We start from the raw sequence: 24,145 nt of genomic DNA, 5'->3' as shown, positions 1-24,145 counted from the left end.
GGATAATTTTGATAGAGATGAGATGAAATAATCCTTTTCTTCAGAAAGCAAAATAACATCACCAAATTATTATACCATTTGCTCTCATTATATTCTAAATTAGTGTTTAGTTTTATCATCTTACATACTAATATGCCATGCTTGTGTTGTTTGGATTAAATTACTGGTTACAACTTGATTCACAATTGTAGCTCTAAATCATGATTCATTAAATTTTTATTTTTAGCTGAAAACTGGGCAAAAAAGTTGAGATTAAGCAAATTATTTCTTAGTTAACTATGGTGTACCCTTTTTAATGATTTTATGATCATATATAAACAGTGAAGGTGGTGATACTAATTATAGTGATTCTTGTTGCCAACCCTAAATCCAATTCTGAAAGATGCATTAAAAAAAATAATTGCCTTTAACTATATCATGCTTATGTTTTATTGAAAACTGTTTAGTAAAGGGGCAGCTAAATGGCTCAGTGGATTGAGAGTTAGGCCTAGGGATAGGAGGTCCTAAGATCCAATCTGGCTTCAGATACTCCTATGCAGCGTGACCCTGGGTAGGTCATTTAACCCCCATTGCTCAGCCCTTACCACTCTTCTGCCTTGGAACCAATACAATGTATTGCTTCTAAGGCGGAAGGTAAATGCTTTTAACAAAAAAAGCAAATTGTTTAGTAGAGCAGGATTTATGAATGGAGGAATTTTATGCTTCTATGAGAGATAAAAGAATCACTTTATTTCTTCAAGACAAATGAATTTTGATAGGCTAGAAAAGTGTTTACTTGAATGAATGTGGTTTTCTATGGATTACAGAATATAAATGCATATGAGAAGTATTATTGGAAGATCCAAAGTACTAGTGAACTTCGATGTCAGATTTTTGAGGTCTACTTCTGAGTTTGGTAGTTGTTATTTAGCTTATACAGTATTGGGGAATGTGACCTAAATTTAAGTTTTGATTGACCTTGTCCTTTCCTCAATTATTAGGGCACATAATTTACCTTAATACTATATCCAAGTCGGTTAAACAGGAACTAACAAGAGCCCATATATTTATATTTTGTTGTATTCCATATGTAAGATACTTATGCATTGAAGGAAAAATTATGTAATTTTTCCCCATATCTCTCCCCACCAAAAAGAAAACAAAAAGAAAATGCCCAAACTAAAGAAAAAATTTCTGAAAGATATTGACACAGTTTGGGAGAAGCATCTAATTATATTCAAATGCAGCCCCATTTCCTTGCCTCTTACTCTAAAAACAGTAAATAAAATAATAAGTACATTAAAAACTATTGGTTAGATGACGTAAGGCCTTGAGAAATTTCATAAAATTGTTTTCAAATTTTTATCAAGTCAGTAGAACTAAATATGGTGTAATTTCAATGGGTGCCAAAAGGTCTATCTTTCCCAGAACATTTCTTTCCCGGGGTTCCAAATTCTTGCCATTATTGTTCCTCTTTTAACAAAGGCCCAAACAAAGTGTGTTTGTAAAGAAAATTACTCTCAAAACATGTTTCTTGGAAAGGATAACACATTAAATGATTAGAATTTATTATCTGGTGTTATCATTTTAATTTGAAGTTTGTTTATTACTTTCCTAATAGATAAGGCCCTCTTGGGGAATGACTAGGGAGACAATTTTATGGATAAAATTGGATGTAGGTAAAAGTTAGAAACATGGAGGACAGACTTGGGTTACCCTGGGGAATCCAGGAGGCAGAGAACTGGAGGGATACGAAGTGTCTAAGCTTTCTGGTGGGTAGTGGTTGACATTTTGACAAAAAGTGCTAAATAATAGGAAAGTGACTGGTGAAGTCTGTATATAGCACAATTTTTGCATATATTACAGTTTTGTTTAGGGCAGATCTTTGTAGATTAAGCACATCATTAATATAATAACTGACTGTTTGGCTTTTACAAATAATGTAGTTAGTGTGAGAGTATGTATACTGCAAAAAATGTTCAAAATGTTTTGGGTTGGACCATTTTAGAAAAAATATTTTCTTTAATATTAAATTATTTCATTCTCAGAGTTAAAATTAAGTATATAGAAAAATTATTTTGGTTGCTTTCATCTGATGCTTGAGATCAGCTTCTGATTGTGGCAAAGTTTGTAGTGGAGTTTTGTGTATTAAGACAAATATATATATTCATTGCTTTGCATGCATGACTTTTTTTGTTATGCCTCTGGATAGGTTCCTATGTATTTAATTGTTGCTTTGCTTGGTGAAGGTTTATAGTCAGAATATTTCTCCTTATTTGCAAAATCTTAAGTGAGAAGTTTACTTATTTAACCCCATATCTGAAATGTAAGAAATTATAGTGAATTTAAAATGTATATTACTAGGGAATGTTTTGTTTTAAAATTCAGTGAAAACATTCTGAAGTATATGAATAGATATAGTTTTGTAAAATTTCACCTTTGAAAAGTTAGGATACTAAAAATATTTTTAGAAGTAACTGGTCCTTTAAGTGCAAAATAAAAACAAAAGTACAGAGACCTCAATTTTTATTCATGAAAAGAATGTTGGTCTTTTTTTTTAAACCCTTACCTTTTATCTTAGTATTAGGTCTAAGACAGATGAGTGGCAAAGGTTAGGCAATTGAGGCTAAGTGACTTGCCCAGAGTAACATAACTAGGCAGTGTGATCCTCCTGATTACAGGGCTGGGGCTCTATCCACTGTGCTACCTAACTGCCCCAAGAATATTATCTTTTTAAGAAAATAGTCTACATAATCAATTTTTACCATCATGTTAATTGTCTAATCACAATCAATGGACACTTAACCTCTGCTATCCAAAGTAAATGTGAAAATACAGATTGAGACATAAATAAATAATTATTGAGAGATAAAGCCTTTTTAAGTAAAGAAATTTGGAGTAGAATTTGACAGATAATTTTTTTGAAGATATCATTTTAGACAGATTTTTAAAAGAACAAAAACTAAATCAGTGTATCATTTATACTTTGGACTGCTTCATAAGAAAGGAAAACTTCTTAACATTTAATCATTTTCTGCCTGAATTATTGCTTGTAAATCTTGATACAAAAACTACAAATGATTACATCACATTAATTCAAATTTCCTAATGAATTGCTTTGTTTGTCTATATATTTTATGCTTCCAATGCAGGTGGGCCCCAGTTTAAGAAAACTGGATTTTCAAAAATCCAAATTTATATAACAGGTAAATTAGGCAGTTATATATTTGCAAATCAACTTTAAAATATTAAGTATAGAATTCCATTAAATAAGGAATTCCTGCAATGTGTTCTACATAAAGGTGACTATCCAGCTTTTTTGAAGTATGGTATAAAGTGAAGTACCCATCTCTTTCATCTGAAAGATTACTACCGGTGTTAACTGATGTTTCCTATTAAAATAATGTTTATTGATGCCATTTCAAAATTTTACCTCCATCCCTATCATTTCCTAATGATTGCCATTTCTTCCATCTCCTGGCCTTCAATTCCTACTCTTTCCTGATATGGAAATATGGGGTATGTTGATTAACTGACTTAAATTTACTTTTACCTTTTATGTTTTTAGTTTTCATTATTAAAATGTAGATAAAATACCAAGTCTTAAAGAACCCTCTCATTCACATTTTTCCACTTTGTAGATTAAAAATAAAGAATACTTGAACAAAAATAGTAGATATGCTCATATGCTTTGATAAATTTAGATAACTTTAAAGCTCCTAGGGACTTTAGTATCATGAAATCATAAGTCCCTTGTTTCAAAGACTCCCTTCTCCCTCCCCATGTTAAGCAAATTTTTAGTACCTTTTGTGGATCTTATGCCATAGGACCAGAAATTTCTCACTCTGGGTTAGCCTTAGTTTTGAGCAAGCATGCTTTAAGAATTTTACTGCCAATATATATCTGCTTCTGATCCTTTGGGAATTAGTAGTACAAAAGCATAGCTATTAACATGCTAATTAAATTAGTAAGAGCTAGCTTATGAGAGAAGAGAAGCTTTGGTTAATGAAATAATAGTGCATCACCTTTTAAGAAAGTCATTAAAAAGCTACACTTTATTTACAGAAGGCAGCCACAATAATAAGAGGATTGGATTACATGTTATAGGAAAATAGATTATAGTTGAAGTAAGTGGTAAAATTTGACCTCCAGAAGAGAGAACTTTTTGGTGGAGTAGAGATCGTTGGGAACATGCAATTGTGTGGATTTTCATGATTTGAAGTATTTTTATAGGCTAAGGATCCACAAAGTTGCATAAGTCAGAAGGAAAAGGAATGGTTGAAATTAGGAGAGGGTAATGATTTTAGCTTGATGTTAGGAAATATTTCCTAACAACTACAGCTGTGTGGAATGAGTTAACTTGGAATGTAGTGGGCTCCTCCTCACTGGAGATTATTAGGTGGGTACCAGATCATTTGTCAGTATTGTATAAGATGTTCCTAGTCAGGAATAGTTTGGGTTAAATGACCTCTGATCATTTAGCTCTAGATTCCATAAATCTGTGAGTTGTATTTGATCATGAGAATCAGTGATTATAGGAATTCTAGAAAAAACTTTTCCATGTGAAATGCTGGAAATTCATTGTTTTCTCTCCACAATAGAACTTGTGGATTTTTAAAAAAGTCTTAAAATTTCTGTCCACTTAGTGATAAACAATGATTTCTTCTATTTAAAAAGTTCATATTGCATCATACTGTCCAATATATTCTATTATCCTATGTAACCTAGTGGCTTTTAGGGTTCTGCTTTTTTTTTTTTTTAATCCTTACCTTCTGTCTTGGAGCCAATACTGTGTATTAAGGCAGAAAGCGTGGTAAGGGGGTAGGCAGTGGGGGTCAAGTGACTTGCCCAGGATCACACAGCTGGAAAGTTGGCTCTCAATCCACTGAGCTACCCAGCTCTCCCCCGTTCTGCTTTTTTTTGAATTGTTGCTAACACCCGATTAGCCAAGAGTAGGTTTGGGGATTTATAACTGAAAGATCTTAGAGGTCATGTATTATGATGCTCTCATTTTACAAATGATGAAATTTAAGTATATGCCAGACTCTCTTCTTTGGATCTCAGTTTTTCAAATCTCATATCTTTATGTGTTCTTTAAGCTTTCATCTTAATGTTTTACCATATATTTTTGGACAGATATCTCAATTTAAGCACCATAACTTAAGTTTTAATGTAGAAAAAAGGAGAAAATTCAATGATGATACATTTTCTTGACTGTAAAACAGTAATGTAGCTTATTTGTCCTGTACATTGACCTATTATGATTTGGCAGAGTCACTTTGAAATTATGTTTAGAAGTTACTTAAAAACATGTTCATTGGATCATGAATCTAGAGCAGGAAGAGACCATAGAAATCATCGAGCCCAACCTCCTCCTCCCTGTGTTGATGAGGAAAACTGAGGCTCAGAGAAACTAAGTGACTTTCAAGATTGCATGTGCTAAGTATCAGAGTCAGGATTGGTACCCAGACCATTTGACTCACTATCCACTGTTCTTTCCACAAATGATTACAGATTTGACTTGTCTCATTTGTAGAATTTTTTAGACCAAAAAATTTGGTTGTGTGTGTGTATATATGTGTAATTGCTCTAATAGTTAATCATTAAGTACCCATTGAATCTTTACTCTGTGCTTAGCAATATGCTAAATATTGTCTAGGGATTGAGGAAGGAGTGGTGCAAAGTATGCAGAAGAAGTAGAAGATATTCCTCCCTTTTCTTCCTGAGAATGATATGCTGGCTGGGAAAATAGAATAGATATAGGAAATGGAGAATAGATAAGTGTTAAACAGGGACATCATTAGAATACATTAAGAATTCAAAGAAGAAAGGTTATTTAGGTAGTATGGAAAAAGGTAAGCTGAAGTAGTTAAAAGATGGCTTGATGGAGGAGAGTGAGAACTTGAGTTGGGTTTTAGGGATCTAGTACACTCTTAAGAATAATGAAGAAGAACAGCATTGTAGTTATAGGAATCACACTTTACCTGTCCTCAACATGGGACTCCTACCCCTACCATCTGCTTTTAAAAAATTTATTCCTAGTTTCAAGCTGCTTTCTGATTAGAAAGGTAAAAAAAAAAATTCAGTGGATTAGGATTTTTGCCATTCATTTTATCTAACCTTATTTGGGCTTTCACTGCTATTTGGAATTCCTTTTATACAATTCTTTTTTTTTTTCCATCCAGAGCAGCTATTCCAAACTTTCTTCTCTCCCTTTAAGTTTCCTAAGCCTATCTTTTCCCCTTTCTTTCACCAGATGACCTCTACTTTACAGAGATGATGGGGGACATTTCATATTTTCATTTCCTATCTTCCAACTTCAAAACTTTCTACATTTTCATCCATTCTTTTCTCCTTTACTTTAGTCTCAGGGTGACTCTTCATCAACATTGAGCACTCTATTTGTGCCCTTGAACTTCTTATCTTCTCATACTGTCATTCGGTATTTCTCCTACCTTTTATATTGCTGCCTCTACTTCTCCACCTGTTTATTCCTCCTCTCCTTGTAATCTGATCAGGTCATGCCATTTTCTAATCATATATAATATTGAAAAAGTTTTTTTTTTTACATCACTTCTTGCACATAATTTAGCATGGTCATGTGTTATTGACTACTTATACTGACCATATTTTGGGGGTTTTGAGTTTTGAATCTTCATAGATGATGGTAGTCTATGATTTGTAGCTATTTAGCATCACCAGAAGAATATGAGATTAAAAAGAGGGGCCTTTTGTGACAGGGAAGAGCTTGGAATCAATTGAAAATGCTGTGTAGTTTTCTAAAAGGATCCAGCTTCATCTCTTCTTTCTTTTCAATTTCAGTCCCAGGTCAATGTCTACCTTCAGTACCTCTCAAATAAGATAGTATTTGTAAAGTACTCGGCATTGTTTCTTGCACATAGAAAGCACTTAATAGCATATATTAGACATCCCTTTCCTCCTCCCTGTCTTCTTGTTCTCCTATCCCTTCACCTTCCCCTGCCATCCACAAATTGGAACTTCTGCATACCATACCATCTGTAGGAAATAAATCTCTTTCATTTTGACTTTGTGCAGGATTTTCTCCATTTCAGTGGTGAATGCTTTTGGCTAGCATATATTTCACTTTTATTCCTCAGTTTAATGATAATTTGAGGATTATTGACCTATTGTGTCCATGAAGGCATCCATTATGATCTTAAATGTGTAGGAGCCACCTGGTTGGAGGACGTCTATAATGCTCTATTTTATTTTGCTTTGCTAGATAAATATTTTTGATGATTAAAAACAAGAAGTATGCTTGGATTTTATATTAGCTATACTTCAGTTACTTCTGACTATGGAGATGTAGTCTTAACATGGAAAATTATTTTTAAGAACCTCTCTAATCCTTCTATTTTTCATAAAAATGTAGTTTATATACATATGTAGATTATTCTTAAAGGAATTTTATTAAGATGAGAGAAGGCAGGCAGATATTATTTATAAGTTGATACTTTTTTGATAACAATATTCATTTTTCCCAATTGCCCAATATCTTCCCCTCTTATATATCAATCTCTCAAAACTTTCACAAATATTCTGGTACAGCTACTTTTCATGTCTTTTTGCCATTCGTGCCACTTTCCCTTATTTTATATAGCACATCATGGACTAAAGTGTTAACAGGACAAGTATGGTGGTTTCACTGTCATTGACAATGAAAATAGTATATTATAAAAATGCCAACACATTTGTTTCATTTTTCATCTGTTTGTTGTCTTCCTTCCAGTTTCATCTGTGAATGCTCTTGGGATGATCTGGCTTAGTTGGGCTTCACACCAAGGTTTCTGCAGACTTGGTTTTCCCTCCACCACTCTTCGCTGTTTTGTGAGGTGATACTGCTCATAATCTTCCACCATCCTCTTCTGTAAAATTTTGCAAATGAGTTGATATTCTAGAACAGTATTACCCTTGGCTGCCATGTCTAATCATTTGTGGACTAAGCCAGTTTCTAGATTCTTTTGGTCTCCTTGTTGTGTTGATTGACAGGAAATGATAATAAATCATGTCACTGTCTTTTTGTGTCATTATTTTGACCTCATCCTATTCAGCACCTTCTGACTCCTTCCTTAAGAAAGTAAGTATTCATGACATATAGATATGAGGCTTCTAAACATCTTAGCATTTCTTATTGCCAAACCATATTTTTCAACCCATTTTACCATCCCATTGACGGTATCTACCAACCATATCTACCGTCCCATTGTTTGTCAGTTTATATGTTGACTTAATTTGGAGGCTGATAATATGTCCTTTATGGAATATTTCTAAATTTTCTTTCTTTGAAACTGATGAAAACTAAAGATGCAAATGTTTTCATAGTGGTCTTTTTTTCCCCTCATGCCTTAGGGTGTTTAATGAAATCAATATTATCAGCTCCTTTTTTTGCCTATTCAAAGCGAATTTAAAAGGCATTTTCCCATTTAGTGACAACTTCCTTCTGCCTTTTTTACTTCATTTATAATGAAAGCGTTTTTCAATATGAAGCAATTAAGTTTGTTGGTCATCGGATAAAGATAACACATTTAGATTTCTGTTAAATTATGTTTGTTGATGTTTTAAAATTCTTAGCATTCGGCCTGTCTTTCTCCGAATTTTGACTCCATAGCATTTTTACAGAAATAGCACAGAACTACTGTGTATTTTTCTTTCTTTCATGAGTAATCATGCCTAAGTAATCATTTAGTGACTTGTCATATTACAGCAAGCCTCTGTAGTTTCGGTTGTTAGTCAGTGGTATTGGTGTGTGTGTGTGTGTGTGTGTGTGTGTGTGTGTGTGTGTGTGTGTGTGTGTGAGACAGACAGAGAGAAGCACAGGGACCATACTTTTCTAATTTGGAATTTTTGCCATATCTTGTGTTCTATCCATGATGAGGTGATGAGGTATTGAAGTAGGATTTTTTGGAGCTTAAAATAGAGAAATATTCTAAATTTCTTTTTAAAATGCTTATTTTGATTTATGTTTGCATTTTCTACATTCTTATGCTTTTTTAAAAATTAGAAATTAAGACATTGTATGTAGATTGAAAGAGAACATGTCTTATAGAACAGTTGACCTAAAAGGGACTTTAGAGATTTTCTTGTTTAACTGCCTCATCTTTCAGAGGAATCAGAATTACAGAATTTGGGAGTTGAAAGGAACCTCAGTGGCCATCTAATCTTAACTGTCACCAGAAAGAACATACTGTATAAATCCAATCCTTGCTTAAAAAACCTCATGAAAGGAGGAATGGATTTCTCCAAACACCTCATTCCACTTTTGGACAGTTTTAATTTTTAGGAAGGTTTTCTTTACATCAAATGGCATCCTCTTTTCATCTTAAAAACATTACTCTTGATTCTGTTCTTGAGGGCCAAACAGAACAAATATAATTCCTTGTCTATGTAACACTCTTGGGGCTACTTTGAACATAATTATATTCCTCTTGAATCTTCTCTAGGCTAAACACCTCCAGTTTCTTCAACTAATCTTCATATGACATGAATTTAAGACATTCCCCTCTCCCCTTTCATTATCCTAATTGTCCTCCTCTGGATGTTTTCCAGCTCTTCATCAGTGATTACAGAACAACCAAATACAATACTTTAAATGAGATTTAACAAGGATAGAATATAAGGGACTATTATACTCTTATTACATGAAACTAGACCTCTTAAAGCAGCCCAAGATTGTCTGACTTGTTTGCCCTTTCATAGTCTTGACTCATTCATTAAACCAGTAATCTAAAATTCTTAGTATGTGTTGGTACTATCCTATTAGTTGGCTGTTCTAAGGAAGACAAAACACAAATTCATCAACACCTGCCCTTGGGGAGGTTGCATAATAATTAAGGAGACAATATGTAAACAAATGGGTATATACAACATAGATACTTTGTAAAAAGAAATTAACCTGAGAAGCCACTTAGAAGTATAACTAGGTAAATGGGATGAGTAAGAAGGTCACCTATAGAAGCTGGCATTTGAATTTACTCTTAAAAAAATACAGAGCTATCAATAGCCAAAGATGAAGGAGAGCATACCAGACAAGGTGTGGAGGTGTTGCAAAGCCAGGTAGAAGAGAAATAGATAAATTGTCATGTTTTGAAGGAATAAAATAGATCACCATGACTAGAATGTCGGTAAAATGTAAATGCTATAAGGATAAAAGGTGACCAAATTATGCTGACCTTTAACTGTCAAGGTGATGTTATATTTGATACTGGAAACTCCTGCGGTTTATTGAATAGAGGGTGATGTGGCAGACCTATGCTTTAAGAAAATTATTTTGATAGCTGAATAGAAGATGGTTTATACAGGAAGACCATTTAGAAGATTGCTGTAATAGTCTAGGACAAAGATGATTAAAGTCTGTAAAAGTGGTAGGTGGGTAAATGAAAGAAGGATGTATAGGTACATATATGTATAATACATATGTATATATATGTGTGTGTGTGTATGTATACCTAATAATGACAAGATTAGATGATGAATTAGATATGAAGAAAACAACAAGCCTGGGAGATGGGCAAGTATTGGTACCCTCAAGAGTGACAGGGAAATTCAGAAGAGGGATTGGGTTTGTGGATAAAGATGAGTTCAGTTTTAGACACATAGAGTTTGAGATGTTTATAATGTTTAATAGCCAGTGGGACTAAAGCTCAGAAGATAGACTAATGTTGCATATATAGATACGGGAATCATTTCTATAGAAATGATAAGTGAATATCAATAAGATTGCCAAATGAGAAATGTAATGGGAACAAAAAGAGAGAAGTCCCCAGACAGACACTTGGGGGATATCTATAGTTAGGATTTGTGACAAATATAAAGGCACAGAAAAGATGCCTGAGAAGGAATGGTCATGTAGGAGGAAAACTCATAGATTTTAAGAGTCATGGGAACACATTAAATTATGAGCTTGTAGTTCACAACAGTCACTAGATCTTTGCTCTCTAACCATGTTTCTCCTTTTATTTGTGAAGTTGGTTTTTGTGCCTGAGTTTGAAAGAAGACTACATTTTTCTTTATTAAGTTTCCTCATACTAGATATAACTCTCTTCTCTATGCTGGTAAAATCTTTTGCTTCCTCACTTTGTCATACAGTCTGTTAACTATTCCTCTCTATCTCTAGCTTCATATTATCTACAGATTTGATTAGCATGCTATCTCTGCTTTTATCTAGGCATTCATAAAAATGTTAAATAGCATAAAACAAAGCATTTCAAGGTAACTCCCCTAGAGACATTAACCTATTAACTGCTGCTACTCTTTAATCATTCAACCAGTTTCCAATCTCTACAAAATGCATTAACATCTAGTTAATATGTCTCCATATTTTCCATAAGAATAACATGATATACTTTTTAAAGGCATTGCTAAAATGTAGGTAACTATATTTACATCATTTCTTTGATCTGTTAGTTTTGTAATCTTGTCAAAAAGTGGAAATAAGATTGGTCTTGTATGATCTATTCTTGAAGCCATTCTGACTCTTTATTGCTTCATTCTCTTGATGCTCAGTAATTATTTCTTTAATGATTCTTTCTAGAATTTTCCCATAATTGAAATCAAGCTCACCAGCCCGTAGTTTGCAAAAAAAGCCCAAAGAAGTTAAGTGATGTTTCCAGAGTCACCTGGCCAAGTAGTAGTATTTGAGATTAGAACTGGAATGTTATTTCTTGATGTGTGAAATGCTTATTCACAGAATGACTTATCTACTTATTCCCTTATAGGAAGGAAAATTGCATGAAAAAATAAGAAAACAATATATCTTTAAATTCCATTTTCATAATTTACTCTTTGGATTACCAAACAGTAGGAAGTTATTCACAGAATTAAGTTTATAAATTTAGTACTCAAGGTGTCCATTTCTCCCAATATATTCTGTTTATAATTAGTATAAGATTCCTGTTGATAAACCTTGGCTTTTTTCCTTTATGATCTGAAGAGCAAAAATATTTATATAAGTGTATTTTATTCTGAGAGAATAACTGACTTGCTTAATTTATTTAGCTATTATTATCAACAAAATTATCAAATGCTGTTATCAACAAAAATTACCTACCTTTATCAGAACAGCTGAGCTTAAACTTTTTTTTTAAAACCTTTACCTTCCATCTTATAAGCTATACTATATATTGGTTCTAATGTAGAAAAATGGTAAAGGCTAGGCAATTGTAGTTAAATTTCCTGAAATCTATACATGCATAGTTCTAGGGATTAAAGTCTCTTTCCCTTAACTTCTGGAACCCCCCATCCCCCGCTATCTCTCTAAAATTGGAGTTTATAAATGCCATGTGTTAAAAAGAATGCCTCATTTTGAGGTAGAGGATTTGGATTCAAATCCTGACTTTACTATTCACTACCTATGTCACTTTGAGTACATCAGTTAATATCTCTAGATCTTAGCTAACTCATTTATAAAATGAGGGAGTTGAACTAAATGATTTGTACAGTCTCTTCTAGATCCAGGTCCCAGAAATATTTTCTGTACATTGGAGCTTGCCTTTTCTAATGTTCCAAATCAGCTTGCTGAGATTAGATAATCCTTCATTCTTTTTTCCATGCAACTGAAGCAGATTATAATGACATAGATCATTTTTGTGTTAGTGGTGTATACTCTTTTGGCTGCCTTTTTCCACTTAAAGGTAGTAATTTTCCAAATTTCTCTTAAAAGTTGGGACCTTCTTCCTTTATTGAAAAGGATGTTTTTTTGCTTTTTTGTAGTTACAATTTACATACAGTGACCACTTTGGTTTTAATCATAAAAATGAGCAGATACCATTTTTTAAAAAAGGACATTTTTGAAAAAATCAGTTTTACCTCATTTAACTCATTTCTTCCTTAGTAAAGTTCCATTCTTAATTGGAAGTGTTGTGTCTTAGAGTAATCCAATAAGATTCAGGTTGCTATATTAACCTTTAGGGGACTTTTTGTCCCTGTAGTCTATAAAGCTCTGTATTCTGCATTTTTAATTTGTTATTGTCAGCTCTATTATAAAAGTATCTGATGCTTAGTATTACTATTTCTACATCTTCCTGCTTTCCACCACTATTGCTGTAGCTGCTATTTCCCATCTTTTCACATTGCCTTGAATCTAATGGGTGTTCAGTAAATATTTGATGTGTTGAATAAGATTATTTAATGAATAAAATTGCTTTTTGTCTCTCTTTGCCTTTTTTTTTACCATTTTTTATCTTGTTGCTTCTCTGTATCTTGACTTTTTGTATGAAAAAACTGTTCTGTTTTATAAAGCCATCCAACTTGTGAAATGTTCCTTTTGGTTGTAGCACCAGCTAAGTATATTATGTTGTATGTAATATTCAGATCTTCATTTTATTTTGTTTGTTGTTGCTGAGTGTTTAGGGAATATTATTTGATTTTTGAAGTTTTTTTCTTCCTTGTTTTAGACCCATTCTAAGTGTGAGGGAGCTAAAAAATTGCTGTCCATAAATATAAGGCTTTATACTCCAACTATTTGTTAGGTAGTAGTGAAAGAGCAGAATGGAAAATGTGAAGTGGGAAAAAAAATCAAGAACTCTCTATGTCTGGTGAAAAACACAGATTAGACTAAGAATCTGTAAAACCTGGTTCCATATCCTGACTCTTCCCAGTTGGGTGACTTTGAGCCTTAGTTCTCAGTGTCTTCCTGTATAATTTGAAGATAAGAATACCTAATATCCATACATTTGAAGATAAGAATACCTAATATCCTCTACATTTTACAGTGTTTACCTGTGTTACCTCATTTGAGTTTTAGCTAGTTAGTAGGCTACACTGTCAGGATTGAAACCTGTTTTTTGTCCCTTAAGTCCTATGTTTTTTTTTTCACTTCTGCACAAAAGTATTTTTAGGCCAACAATTGCTATCATGATAAAAATGAGATAATATATATAAAAATGCCTGTCTAAACATTTTAATGTGGCATTATTGTGGATTCTTGGAGGATATTTTTTATTTTATTGCAGTTTTAATCTTGTCAGTTATGAGACATCTTTCATATTTTATCTATTCATAGGCTCATAGATTTAGAATTGGATGAGACTGTTAAGATTATTTGACTAAATAACATCCTCATTTTGTAGATGATGAAACTGAAACTCAGAGAAGCCAAGGGATTTGCCTAAATTTGCCAAAAATAAAAAAACCTTAAATTTAGGTTTTCTGATATTATATCCATTGTCAACTCTTAGAATGAAGGGAGAATTCTGAGTGAAGAGATAGGTTGGAAAAAGAGAATAATTTTTATAATTATTCTTTAATTAGTCCTTGATTATGTGGCATCATTGTGTTTAAGACATAGACAATTACAGTTTTAGACCCTAAGGGGGAGAATAAGGATTCTCTGTAGCAGTCAGGTTTAATTAAGAAGGGATATTTACAGACTTAGAATGTTCTATATAAAACATAGTTTTAAAATACAGCTCCTACATTTGCTAAGAAATTGTAATTCATGAGTTAACCGTTTGTTGAAAATTAGCTTATTGAGACCCTTTAATATGCAGTAGAGATAGTAGAAAAGATAATTTGTCAATTAAAAAATACTCAATGTATGTTTACTTACATATAAAAAAGATCAGGGCAAGCTGTCTAAAACCAACTCAAAGTAAGGTGCTTCTGCCAACCATGTCTTTTCATTTTGTCCATGGACATAAGTAAGCCATCATACACTTAAGGGATCCTAGATAAATGAATTCTTTAGTTGACTAAAAGTCAATTCACAGTGCCAGTGCCTTGTAGATTCTTGATAAAGATTTATGAAGTTCAATTTATATTATTCATCTCAAATATAATTTTGTGTTTCCTAAGTATCCCATAACTGGAATGTTACTGTCCTACTTAAGTAGTCTTTCCATAGGAGGTCTGAATATTTTGGGGGGGGAGGGTGGTAATGAACAGAAATGTACATTTTGACATGAATTATTGTTAAGTTCTTAGAATAGTAGGCTTATTTGTGTTTAAGTTGAAGTACAAAGACACAGAATCCTAAATTTAGATCTAGAATGGATACCAAGGGGTCATTTAGTTTAAATTAACTATTTACAGATGAGGGAGGAACTCAGAGGAGTTACTTCAACTTAGCCACTGGAGTAGCCAGAATTTGAATCCCAAATTCTGACTTCAAATTTATTGCATAACTGCTAACTGCATTCTCATATCCTAGATAAATGACTTTGCAGTTACATATTAATGTGATTTAGTAGTTAGCATAGTTAGTCTTAGTCAGACCAGGGGCAAGCCACTTATCCTCTCAGTACCCATACAACTCAGTAAGAATTTGAGTTGCTGAGCATGTCCCAACTTGCATTGGTAGAGGAAGTTTTTACAGTGGAAGTAGTCAATATTTATGAAATCACAAGTGAGTTTGTAAAGAATATAAATCGCTATACATACACAAACATATACATAATTATTGAATCACTTTTTCCTTAATTGTCTGGATAATTAGCAATTGATTCTTAATATATTTTGCTTTAACAGTATTCTACTGAGAAAAGATATACTTAACCATATATTGAAATTTAAAAAGCAACATCTCTTTTTTGTTTCTACAACCTACATATTAATCTCTCTGGAATATTTTTGCAAGGTTGATTTGAACAATTTAAAAGGACTAGACATGTGTATTCTCTAGTTGCTCAGTTGTTTTCTGTTTGTATTTTTCTTTTACAAAAGATGCTAGTGGCATTTCTCTTAAGGCCTAATTAAGAAGTAGAAAAATAGGCATTGTAAAAAATTAATATTAATTGCTTTGGTTGTAAGGTTTAATTGTCAATTGAATAAAAACTTTTATCATCAAAGAGAAAATTTTATCTCATAGAATTCATGTTGTACAAATCAAATTTTATAATTATTAAGGTTATATTGAAAATAAGCTCTTTTCTTGTTTTCTAGGGTATATTTCAGAAATCGCTGGGTAAAGACTGTTCACCCAGTCATACATCAATACTGTTTGATCTCAAGCACACATTCCACCTTTCAGATGCCACAGAAGGAAGACATTCTTAAACAACGAGTAGTAGTTGTTACTTTGAACACTTCACAGTATCTTTGTCAACTGGATCTTGAACCTGGTAGGCAGCCAAGAAATACAAGTTTCAAGGTTGTTGGTGGCTGGTGAAGGGAGGGGGTGGTACTTGGAGACTTAACAGTAGATTATAAGAAATAATAAGAAAAAAGGGATAAAATTATTAATGCATTTACTATTGCTGTTCTTGTCTGTGTCAGTATGGCAGAGCATGGAGCCCAGACCTTGAGGGTACAATTCTATTGATACTGCCAATTACTCTTTTAATATTGCTGTGTTTGAGATGTCAAAAACAGTTTTTCCTTTAACTGGCAAAGGGGTTCAGCATAACTTCCCATCCTTTCTTAGGGTTACTCAGATTCTCCTTCAGATTGCCACAATTTGGCAGGTAAAGACCTGAAAGAGGCCCAACTTTCTGAGAGCATTGATATCCACCATTATATTAATGATATAATGTTCACTATGTGGGATGAGACCATGACAACAGTCTTTAAATTTTTTGATGGCTCATATTACAAGGGGCAGGATATCAACTCAAAGAAAATTCATCATTTGGCTTCCTTAGTTAAACATTGGGAAATACACTGTAGATGGAAAAAACTCAGAAGTGTATACTGTAGTAAGCTACTGACAGTTGTGACCTTATTAGCTGAATCTTAGTGGCTTATTTTTTTGGGTTCTGAAGAATTCATATTTCCCTATGTTGATATTTTGATGAGCCCCATTTCCCCTTATGTCTGCCTCTTTCACTTGTATCCCAGATTAGGGCATATCCATGGGCATACCCAATGAGCCATCCAGCAGTCTCTCTCCTGGGTCCTTATGGTTCCTTAGTTCCTATGATATTTGAGGTCTCTATTTATATGGAACAGGCCAAATGGAATCTTTGTCAGGAATTAAGGAGTGACCAGATTAAATAACCCTTAGGCTTCTTGATTTGTAAATTCCTTGAATCAGTCAGTTATTATATTGTTTTTGAAAAGTACTTGTTGGCCATTAGTTGCCTTGAACAGTTGATAAAGGATCTTACCATTACCTTTCTTTCAGAATTTCCCATCATGGTTTGGGTAATGCAAAATGATCCTCCTATCTAGCAAGATGGGTAAAGTGAACTGAGTCTTTTAGAAATTGAAATAGGTTGTGTGAGTGTGTGTGTATGAATGTATTCAGAATTATGATAGGTCTCATGTCTTGGTGTATTCCATGAACAGATTGTGATTTTCCTGAAAGTTGAGAGTAACTCAGAGTAACTCTTATTAACTCAGATCCTTTGCATCTTTCACTAGCTCAGTGCTCCTGTCTATGTGGACTTGGCTCTTGAAGAATGGAATTTTACTTGGTTTATTGATTGTTTTACCAACTATGAAAGAGTTATATGCAACTAGATCTTGACAGCCATTAATCTAGTAACAGGGTAAACTCTGAGGGTTAGTGATATTGGCAAGTTCCTTTGCTGGATGGACAGCATTTGAAAGAAACATGAGGTATCAATCAGATAAGATGTACATCTATACTGATTCCTGATTGGTACCTATGGGTATGTTTGAATGCTATGGTGCTTAGAAATGGATTGGACAATCCATGTCTTTTGTTAAAATCTTCCATGGCATGTGGCTGTTTGTGAGGCATGCTAGTGCCTATCAGAGATATCATATACTCACTGCTAAATTGAATAATAAAGTTGATGCCCTTAAAAGAATGGAAGAGAGAGAGGCTAATTACATCACCATACTGAATTATGGGTATTGTGATGGTAGGTTTCTGAGGAAGAGACTATCTGCCTTTCAATGATATTCCTTATGCCCAAGTATCTAATTTTGAAAGATGGGTATGGCATGATCTTGTGTGATTCGTAACCTATCTCTGTCAGGAAAATTGATACATTCACACTTTTTCTTCATTTCATCATGACCTTGATTATTAAAGTTACTTGTCCCACTTCCCAGTGGCTGTATTTATGGTGATTGATGCTGCCCTTGAAGGCAGATGGGCTCTCCTCTCTAGCAGTCCTAATTGACTCTCTCTAAGCTTTCCTAATTTTATTCTTGCACAATTGCCTGGTCTTGGGTTTTTCCCCTTCAGAAAGAGTTCTCTTCATCCTGAGAAATTAATTCATATTCCCTTTAATTGATAGATTTCTTTTGTTCTGGGATAGTTTGGACAACTTCTTCATAGAAAGAGTTTGAGGAATCAAAAGGTAGAACTGTTGGGAGCTGTCCATTCATGTAGAGGGGAGATGAATTTTATCATGGTAAATTTTTATTTACCTGCAAGAAAGGGGATCTATCAGCTGATTTAGAAGCAATCTTGAATCCCTGAGTGATGGTAGAGAGGTGAGTCTTCAACCAACTCCTACAAGAAGAGAGTAACCTATTAGAGGCCTGTAAAGGGTCACGGATTCAGTATTGTTCTCATGATGGTTCTTGTTGCCAGGTAGAGTGAAGTTGTGATGGTGGACTAGAGAACACTGAGTTGATGATGGGGTGTGTGTGTGTGTGTAGCCTTGATATCATCTTGGGCCCTAGGATAAATGCATTCAATAGACTTAGGACTCTTTTATCTAATTTGCTACATGTAATCACCATTGCACTAGTCATTTATGACTGTTGGAGGTGTTGCCATTGATGCTTTGACTGTTATTCTTGGTTTGTTTTTGTTCATTGTTGCTATTTTGTATCAGGAGACCTACTATGATTTGTCCTACCCCAATTGCATGACTATACTTTTTAATTGTATTTTACACATATTATATATTTATTATACACAATATACTTTTATATCATTTGATATTGTAGTTTTTTTATTTGTATTCCATTTCTTCTCTCTGCTATGCTTCTTGCAGAGATTATTTCTTTTGAAGTTTTTAAATGATGGAAGCTCCTCTAGAGGATTTTTTGGACCTTTCCTCATGAAGGGTGCAATGTGTTTGGAAATTTATTTTATGTAAATGGATAGTTTCCCTTTAAGGAGGTAAGGAGGCCATCCCTGGGATTTGGTTGGTCCAGAAGACTAGAGATATAAAAAGCCTAGTCTTTTATGGAGGAATTGTTCTTAAGGTTTGGCAAAATTCCCATTTTTTTTTTTAAAGATAACTTTCTGATCCAGAATTCATGATCCAGGAATCATGCTAACTTGGAGATGGAAGGAAGCAGCATTTTTTTAAAAATTTCCTTGCATAAGTATAGTAATTTTCATTATTGTAACTTGTAACTTTATTTAGCTATATTTATTTTTATTTGATTTAATTTTATTTTTTTAATTTTTTTCCCCATGGTTAAATGATTCTTGTTGTCTCTCTCCTCTTTTCCCTCCCTGCTTCCAGCATTGACAAGCAGTTTCACTGGTTATACATATATTATCACATACTAAATTTAAAATTGCATTTTATTGAATGGTTCATGAGTGCTTCATGACATTCCAGTTCTGAGCTTGTTTTTGCTGGGTTGTTCTGAGTTAGGCTTTTCTGTTAAAGAATTGTGGTGTGGAGAGTTAAGAATTGAAAACAAATGTGAAGTTAAATTCTGATTGACCTGAAGGGTGGTGTACCCTTTATTGAAAGAGTTCAGAATTGAGGAGGATAGTTTTGAGGAACACTAATGTATTTTGGTTTTTGACTTATTGAGCTTAAGATTTCTATATGATATATGATTGGAAATTCCCAGAAGGCTATTAAGGATCCAGAACTTATGCTCAGAAGAAATACTATGACTGAATGTACAAGTCTAGGAGTCATTTGCATAGAAAGTCTAAATAAACTACATGGTGACTAATGAGATCATTAGGAGAGAGCATATAAAGAGAAAAGGCCCCAATACAGAGCCTCTGGGAAATGAGATTTTGGTGATGATCTAGCAAAGGAGACTGAGACTTAGCAACAATAGAGGAGAAAAACTGTGATATAGGAGTGCCACTGAAAAACTGGAGAGGAGAGAGTATCTAGGAGAGAGAGGTCAACACTGAAAATGTTGTAGAGAGGTCAAGAAGTATGACCAGCTGGAAGAGGTCATTGGATATGCCAGTTAAGAAAAGACTTCTAACTTTGAAGAGAGTAGTTTCAGTTGAATAAGGTTAGAAGCCATGTTGCAAGAAAGGAGGGGGTCTAGAAGAAGCAATGGGAAGCAAGGAATATGCCTATTCATGCTTCTGGTCTAGTGTATTAGGGGAAGTGAAAGAAGGTGTATCAGGCACAGTAGAAATTTAGCACAAAAGCAATATCTATGTGGGGACCCAGGTTTCTTTTAGGTTCAGAAGTTGTAACTTGTACATGAAGAAAAAGCTTAGGGCAAAGAAAAATTAGTTAACAGTAGAATCATTTTAAAGCCAGGAATGGAAGGGAACAGTCCTTATTATGTTATGTTATAGTTATTATACGGATGAAAAATCTTTGAGAAAAGTGCATTTATGTGAAAACGTTGTCTCAGACCTTCACACAAAGCTTTTTTTCTTGGGATATTGTGAGGAGTGCTAAAGTATTGAGTTTTGAACTTTAATGGAAGACATTAAATGAGAGGGAAACTGATATTGTGCCTGTAACAACTTGAATTCACTGTTTGCTCCTGAAACATACTAGCTCTGAGGCCTTGGGGATGTCATTTACTCCTTCTCTGCTATATGCCACTCTCACATAATGAAGTTCTAGATGAATTGCTGATCTGTATCTGAGCAGGAAATTTCCACACCCAGAGTGCCCTCCCCTGATGAAATTATCAGTCCAGACCAAAAATAACAAAACATTTTCTCAAGATTTTAAAACTTGTTTAGTTTTCGATAGCAATATAAAGCACTGTTTAAATATTTGATGTTCTAAATATTGAAAATAGAACACTTCTGAGGCATTCAAATAAGATATATATATATATATACACATATATATATACATGTATATGTACACACATATATATTTATTTACACACATTTTCTGAATAGATTTCTTTCTATGTTCTTTTTTTCTTTATTCTGAAGTATCACTTTATTTTTGCTGTGAAGGGACATCCCTGTTTCAAAGTTACTCATTGGTATTTTACCTAGTAAATATGGAAAGACCTTTATCTATTAGTACTTAGTTGCTATTTCTTTCCATATAAGTAAAAGAAAATTATCTTTTCGGGATTTTTCAAATGGAATCTTCTACATCCTAATCATGATGTAACTTGGATCTTTATTTCTTGATTTTGGAGACCTATTTCAAGATGTGTTTAGTTTCTATGACTAAATCTACTGATTAATATGATATACCTAATATTATAGCTTTATTTTTAAAAATCTATTATTTGTCAAAGGAGTGTGATTTGATATTTAGATTTTTTGTGTATCTAAAACGAAAGTCTCTCAAATTGTCTAGATTCTTTAATGGTAAAGAAAGTAGTGCCTGCTCTCTTTATTGTCCCTGAAATATATTTTCCTGAGGTTTCTTGCTGTGCTTTCTAGGGTTTTTTACGCACATTCTATTGGATGAAGCTGCACAGGCCATGGAGTGTGAAACCATTATGCCTCTTGCATTAGCAAATCAAAACACAAGGATTGTTTTGGCTGGAGACCATATGCAAGTAAGTTAGTCTAGAATGAAATTCTGATTAACAAAATATTATAGTATATTTATTGGTAATGAAGTAAAATAATGTATGTAACAGGTATTAAGATTCATTTTAAATGTTTCTAAACTATATGTTCCAATAAGTATATAAACTGACAAATGGAAGACAACTTAATGTTAATTCCTGTTATAGTGACCATTTTAGCAAATTTGACCAATTCCTCATTTTGCAAAGGAATTTTACATGCTAGTATTAGTCTTTTTTCTTTTAAAGTAGTTATACAGTTGGAGTGGGCAAAACTGTTACTGCTTTTTTTTCCTACTTTTGTTGATTTGAAGTTTTATTTTTTTGTGGTGCAAATATTTGAGTTTTACTTTGTTACTTTTTCTTCTATTTCTCTGTGGAGTTAATTAGTTTTCAGTCAAAGCAAACAAAGGGGTAAAAGTATTCAGGAACATTTTAAATTTTGCATATTTAAATACATACCTCTTTAAAAAAACAGAAATTGACATTTCTGTTTGAAGCAGAACAGTGGATAGAGTGACTTGCCTAAGGAACTAGCTGTGTGACTGTGGATAAGTCACCATAACCACTCTTTCCTTATCTGAAAAATGGGGAGAGCAACAGCATTTAACTCCTTGAGGTGTTATGATGATAAAGCGATAATATTTTTAAAGTACTTTGCAAACCTTGAATAGAGGGAAGGGAGGATGGAAGACAATTTGAATCATATAACTTTGTTGTTACACGTAATTAGTGTTTTAAAAAAAATCCTTCAGAATTGTCCTGGATCAATGTATTGCTGGAGATAACTAAGTCTTACCCCAGTTGATCATTGATATTGCTATGATTGTGTACGACGTTCTCTTGATTCTGCTTATTTCACTCTGTGTCAGTTCATATAGGTCTTTCCATTTTTTTCTGAAATCAGAATGTGTGTTTTTCATCATTTTTTATATAGCACAATCGTATTCTATCACCGTCATATGTTTGGCCATTCCTCAAATGATGGAAATCCCTTCAGTTTCCAACTATTATTATCCTAATCACATTATTTTTATTTTGCTTAGCTATTTTACAGCTTAAACAATGAATATATCTTTGGAATTAACCAAAAAAGTTTTTTTTATTATTTAGAAAATACTTGTTTTATATATAAACTATCTTTACTGGGATCCCTAAAATCCTTTTGATTTATTTAGAAGGGTTAGAAAATCAACAGTTTGAGTTTTTAATCCTTCATTGAATAAATGAGATTTCATGAATTGGTAAATTATTTTAGCCATGGTAGAAAGTGACTTTATCAAATGTTAGATTTGCAAACAATCTAGAAATTTTTAGATTGGACAGTCCAAGATTAAGCATATAAAGATTTAATACATAACATTTTTAGCATATGGGATTTTATGTAAGTAATTTCCAGAAGCTTTTTGCAAATTTTGTTAATTTTTTTTCTGTATGAATGTCTATTGCAGCTTAGTCCTTTTGTCTACAGTGAATTTGCCAGGGAGAGAAACCTTCATGTTTCTTTACTTGATCGACTCTATGAGCATTACCCTACAGAATTTCCATGCCGAATCCTACTGTGTGAGAATTATCGTTCCCATGAAGCTATCATCAAGTAGGTGTGACTTTTTTCTAATGTACCTGCAACTGGTATTAGTGAATGTAAAATTAGTTTTTAGCATTAGTGAGTGAGAGTGTTAAACTGAGCCATAGGTGATATTGGTGTTATAAATAGCTTTTATTTGTTTTGTTTTTTTTAAAGGAACACTTGAAGAAACTCTTTAAAATTGAAAAGAGAAATTTTTTAAAAAGTCATTTAAATTTGGGACACCAGAACTTTTAATTGGCTTGGATATGTGTCATGTTTGTATATCATCCTGTGTTTGTAAATTTGCACATACTAATGTGAATATTAATGAACCACAAAAATAACAAGAATTTTCCAGTTTTGCAAAGACTTTTTTGGGTAGGGAATCTAATTAGAAAATAAAATAAATAAGGGCAAAGAAAGCAAAAGTTAGTTATTTTTAAAAGTTCAGTATATTTAGGTAATGTGAATAGTTCCATTATTATGAGTAGGTGGTTAGGAGGATAAAGAGTGAAAATAAATTTAGTTTCCACTTGGGCTTTTGTCAGCATCTTAAAATAGAATTTCTTCTTTGATGATCATTTGGTGCATGCAAAGACCATACTGGGAGGCTTCTATATGAATAAAAGGGTTTTCAGTAGGCTTAGAAAAATGTTGAAATATTGATTGTCCTTAAATTATGTTGCATTGGCTTTGAAGAGAAATATTGTATCTCATGACAATAGATAAATCAGAAAAGTACACATCAAGTTGCTTCTCATTCTTATTCTCTTTATATATAACTGTTCCCTAAATGTATTAAGAGCAGTGTCTGTTATTGATCCATCATATCTCTCATCCTTCTCTCTTTAAGTCTCTTACCTTTCTTTCCCTTCAAAAAAACCCCACCCAATAATTGTAGAGTAACAAGGACATACTCTGTAGGGTTTTTTGTTTGTTTGTTTCCTTTTTTTAAGGGAAACATTCCTTCATATTAAATATTTTGTATAACATTTGTTGTGGGCACAA

General features: G+C 33.2%; 1 protein-coding gene across 6 annotated transcripts in view; it reads left to right on the top strand.

Moving 5' to 3' along the window:
* HELZ (helicase with zinc finger) overlaps positions 1 to 24,145 on the top strand; it is a 266,896-nt gene that overhangs the window by 157,697 nt on the left and 85,054 nt on the right. For all 6 annotated transcript variants that reach the window (XM_007482771.3, XM_007482772.3, XM_001379116.4 and 3 more), the window contains 3 exons: positions 15,877 to 16,055; positions 21,437 to 21,555; positions 23,019 to 23,164. In XM_007482771.3, the coding sequence (XP_007482833.1) occupies positions 15,877 to 16,055; positions 21,437 to 21,555; positions 23,019 to 23,164 (444 nt within the window). The remainder of the gene's footprint in view (positions 1 to 15,876; positions 16,056 to 21,436; positions 21,556 to 23,018; positions 23,165 to 24,145) is intronic.

Source organism: Monodelphis domestica, chromosome 2 (assembly GCF_027887165.1).
Source record: "Monodelphis domestica isolate mMonDom1 chromosome 2, mMonDom1.pri, whole genome shotgun sequence".
NCBI lineage: Eukaryota > Metazoa > Chordata > Mammalia > Didelphimorphia > Didelphidae > Monodelphis > Monodelphis domestica.
Note: the sequence above shows the minus strand (reverse complement) of the source record. Positions and strands in the feature narration are given on the sequence as shown.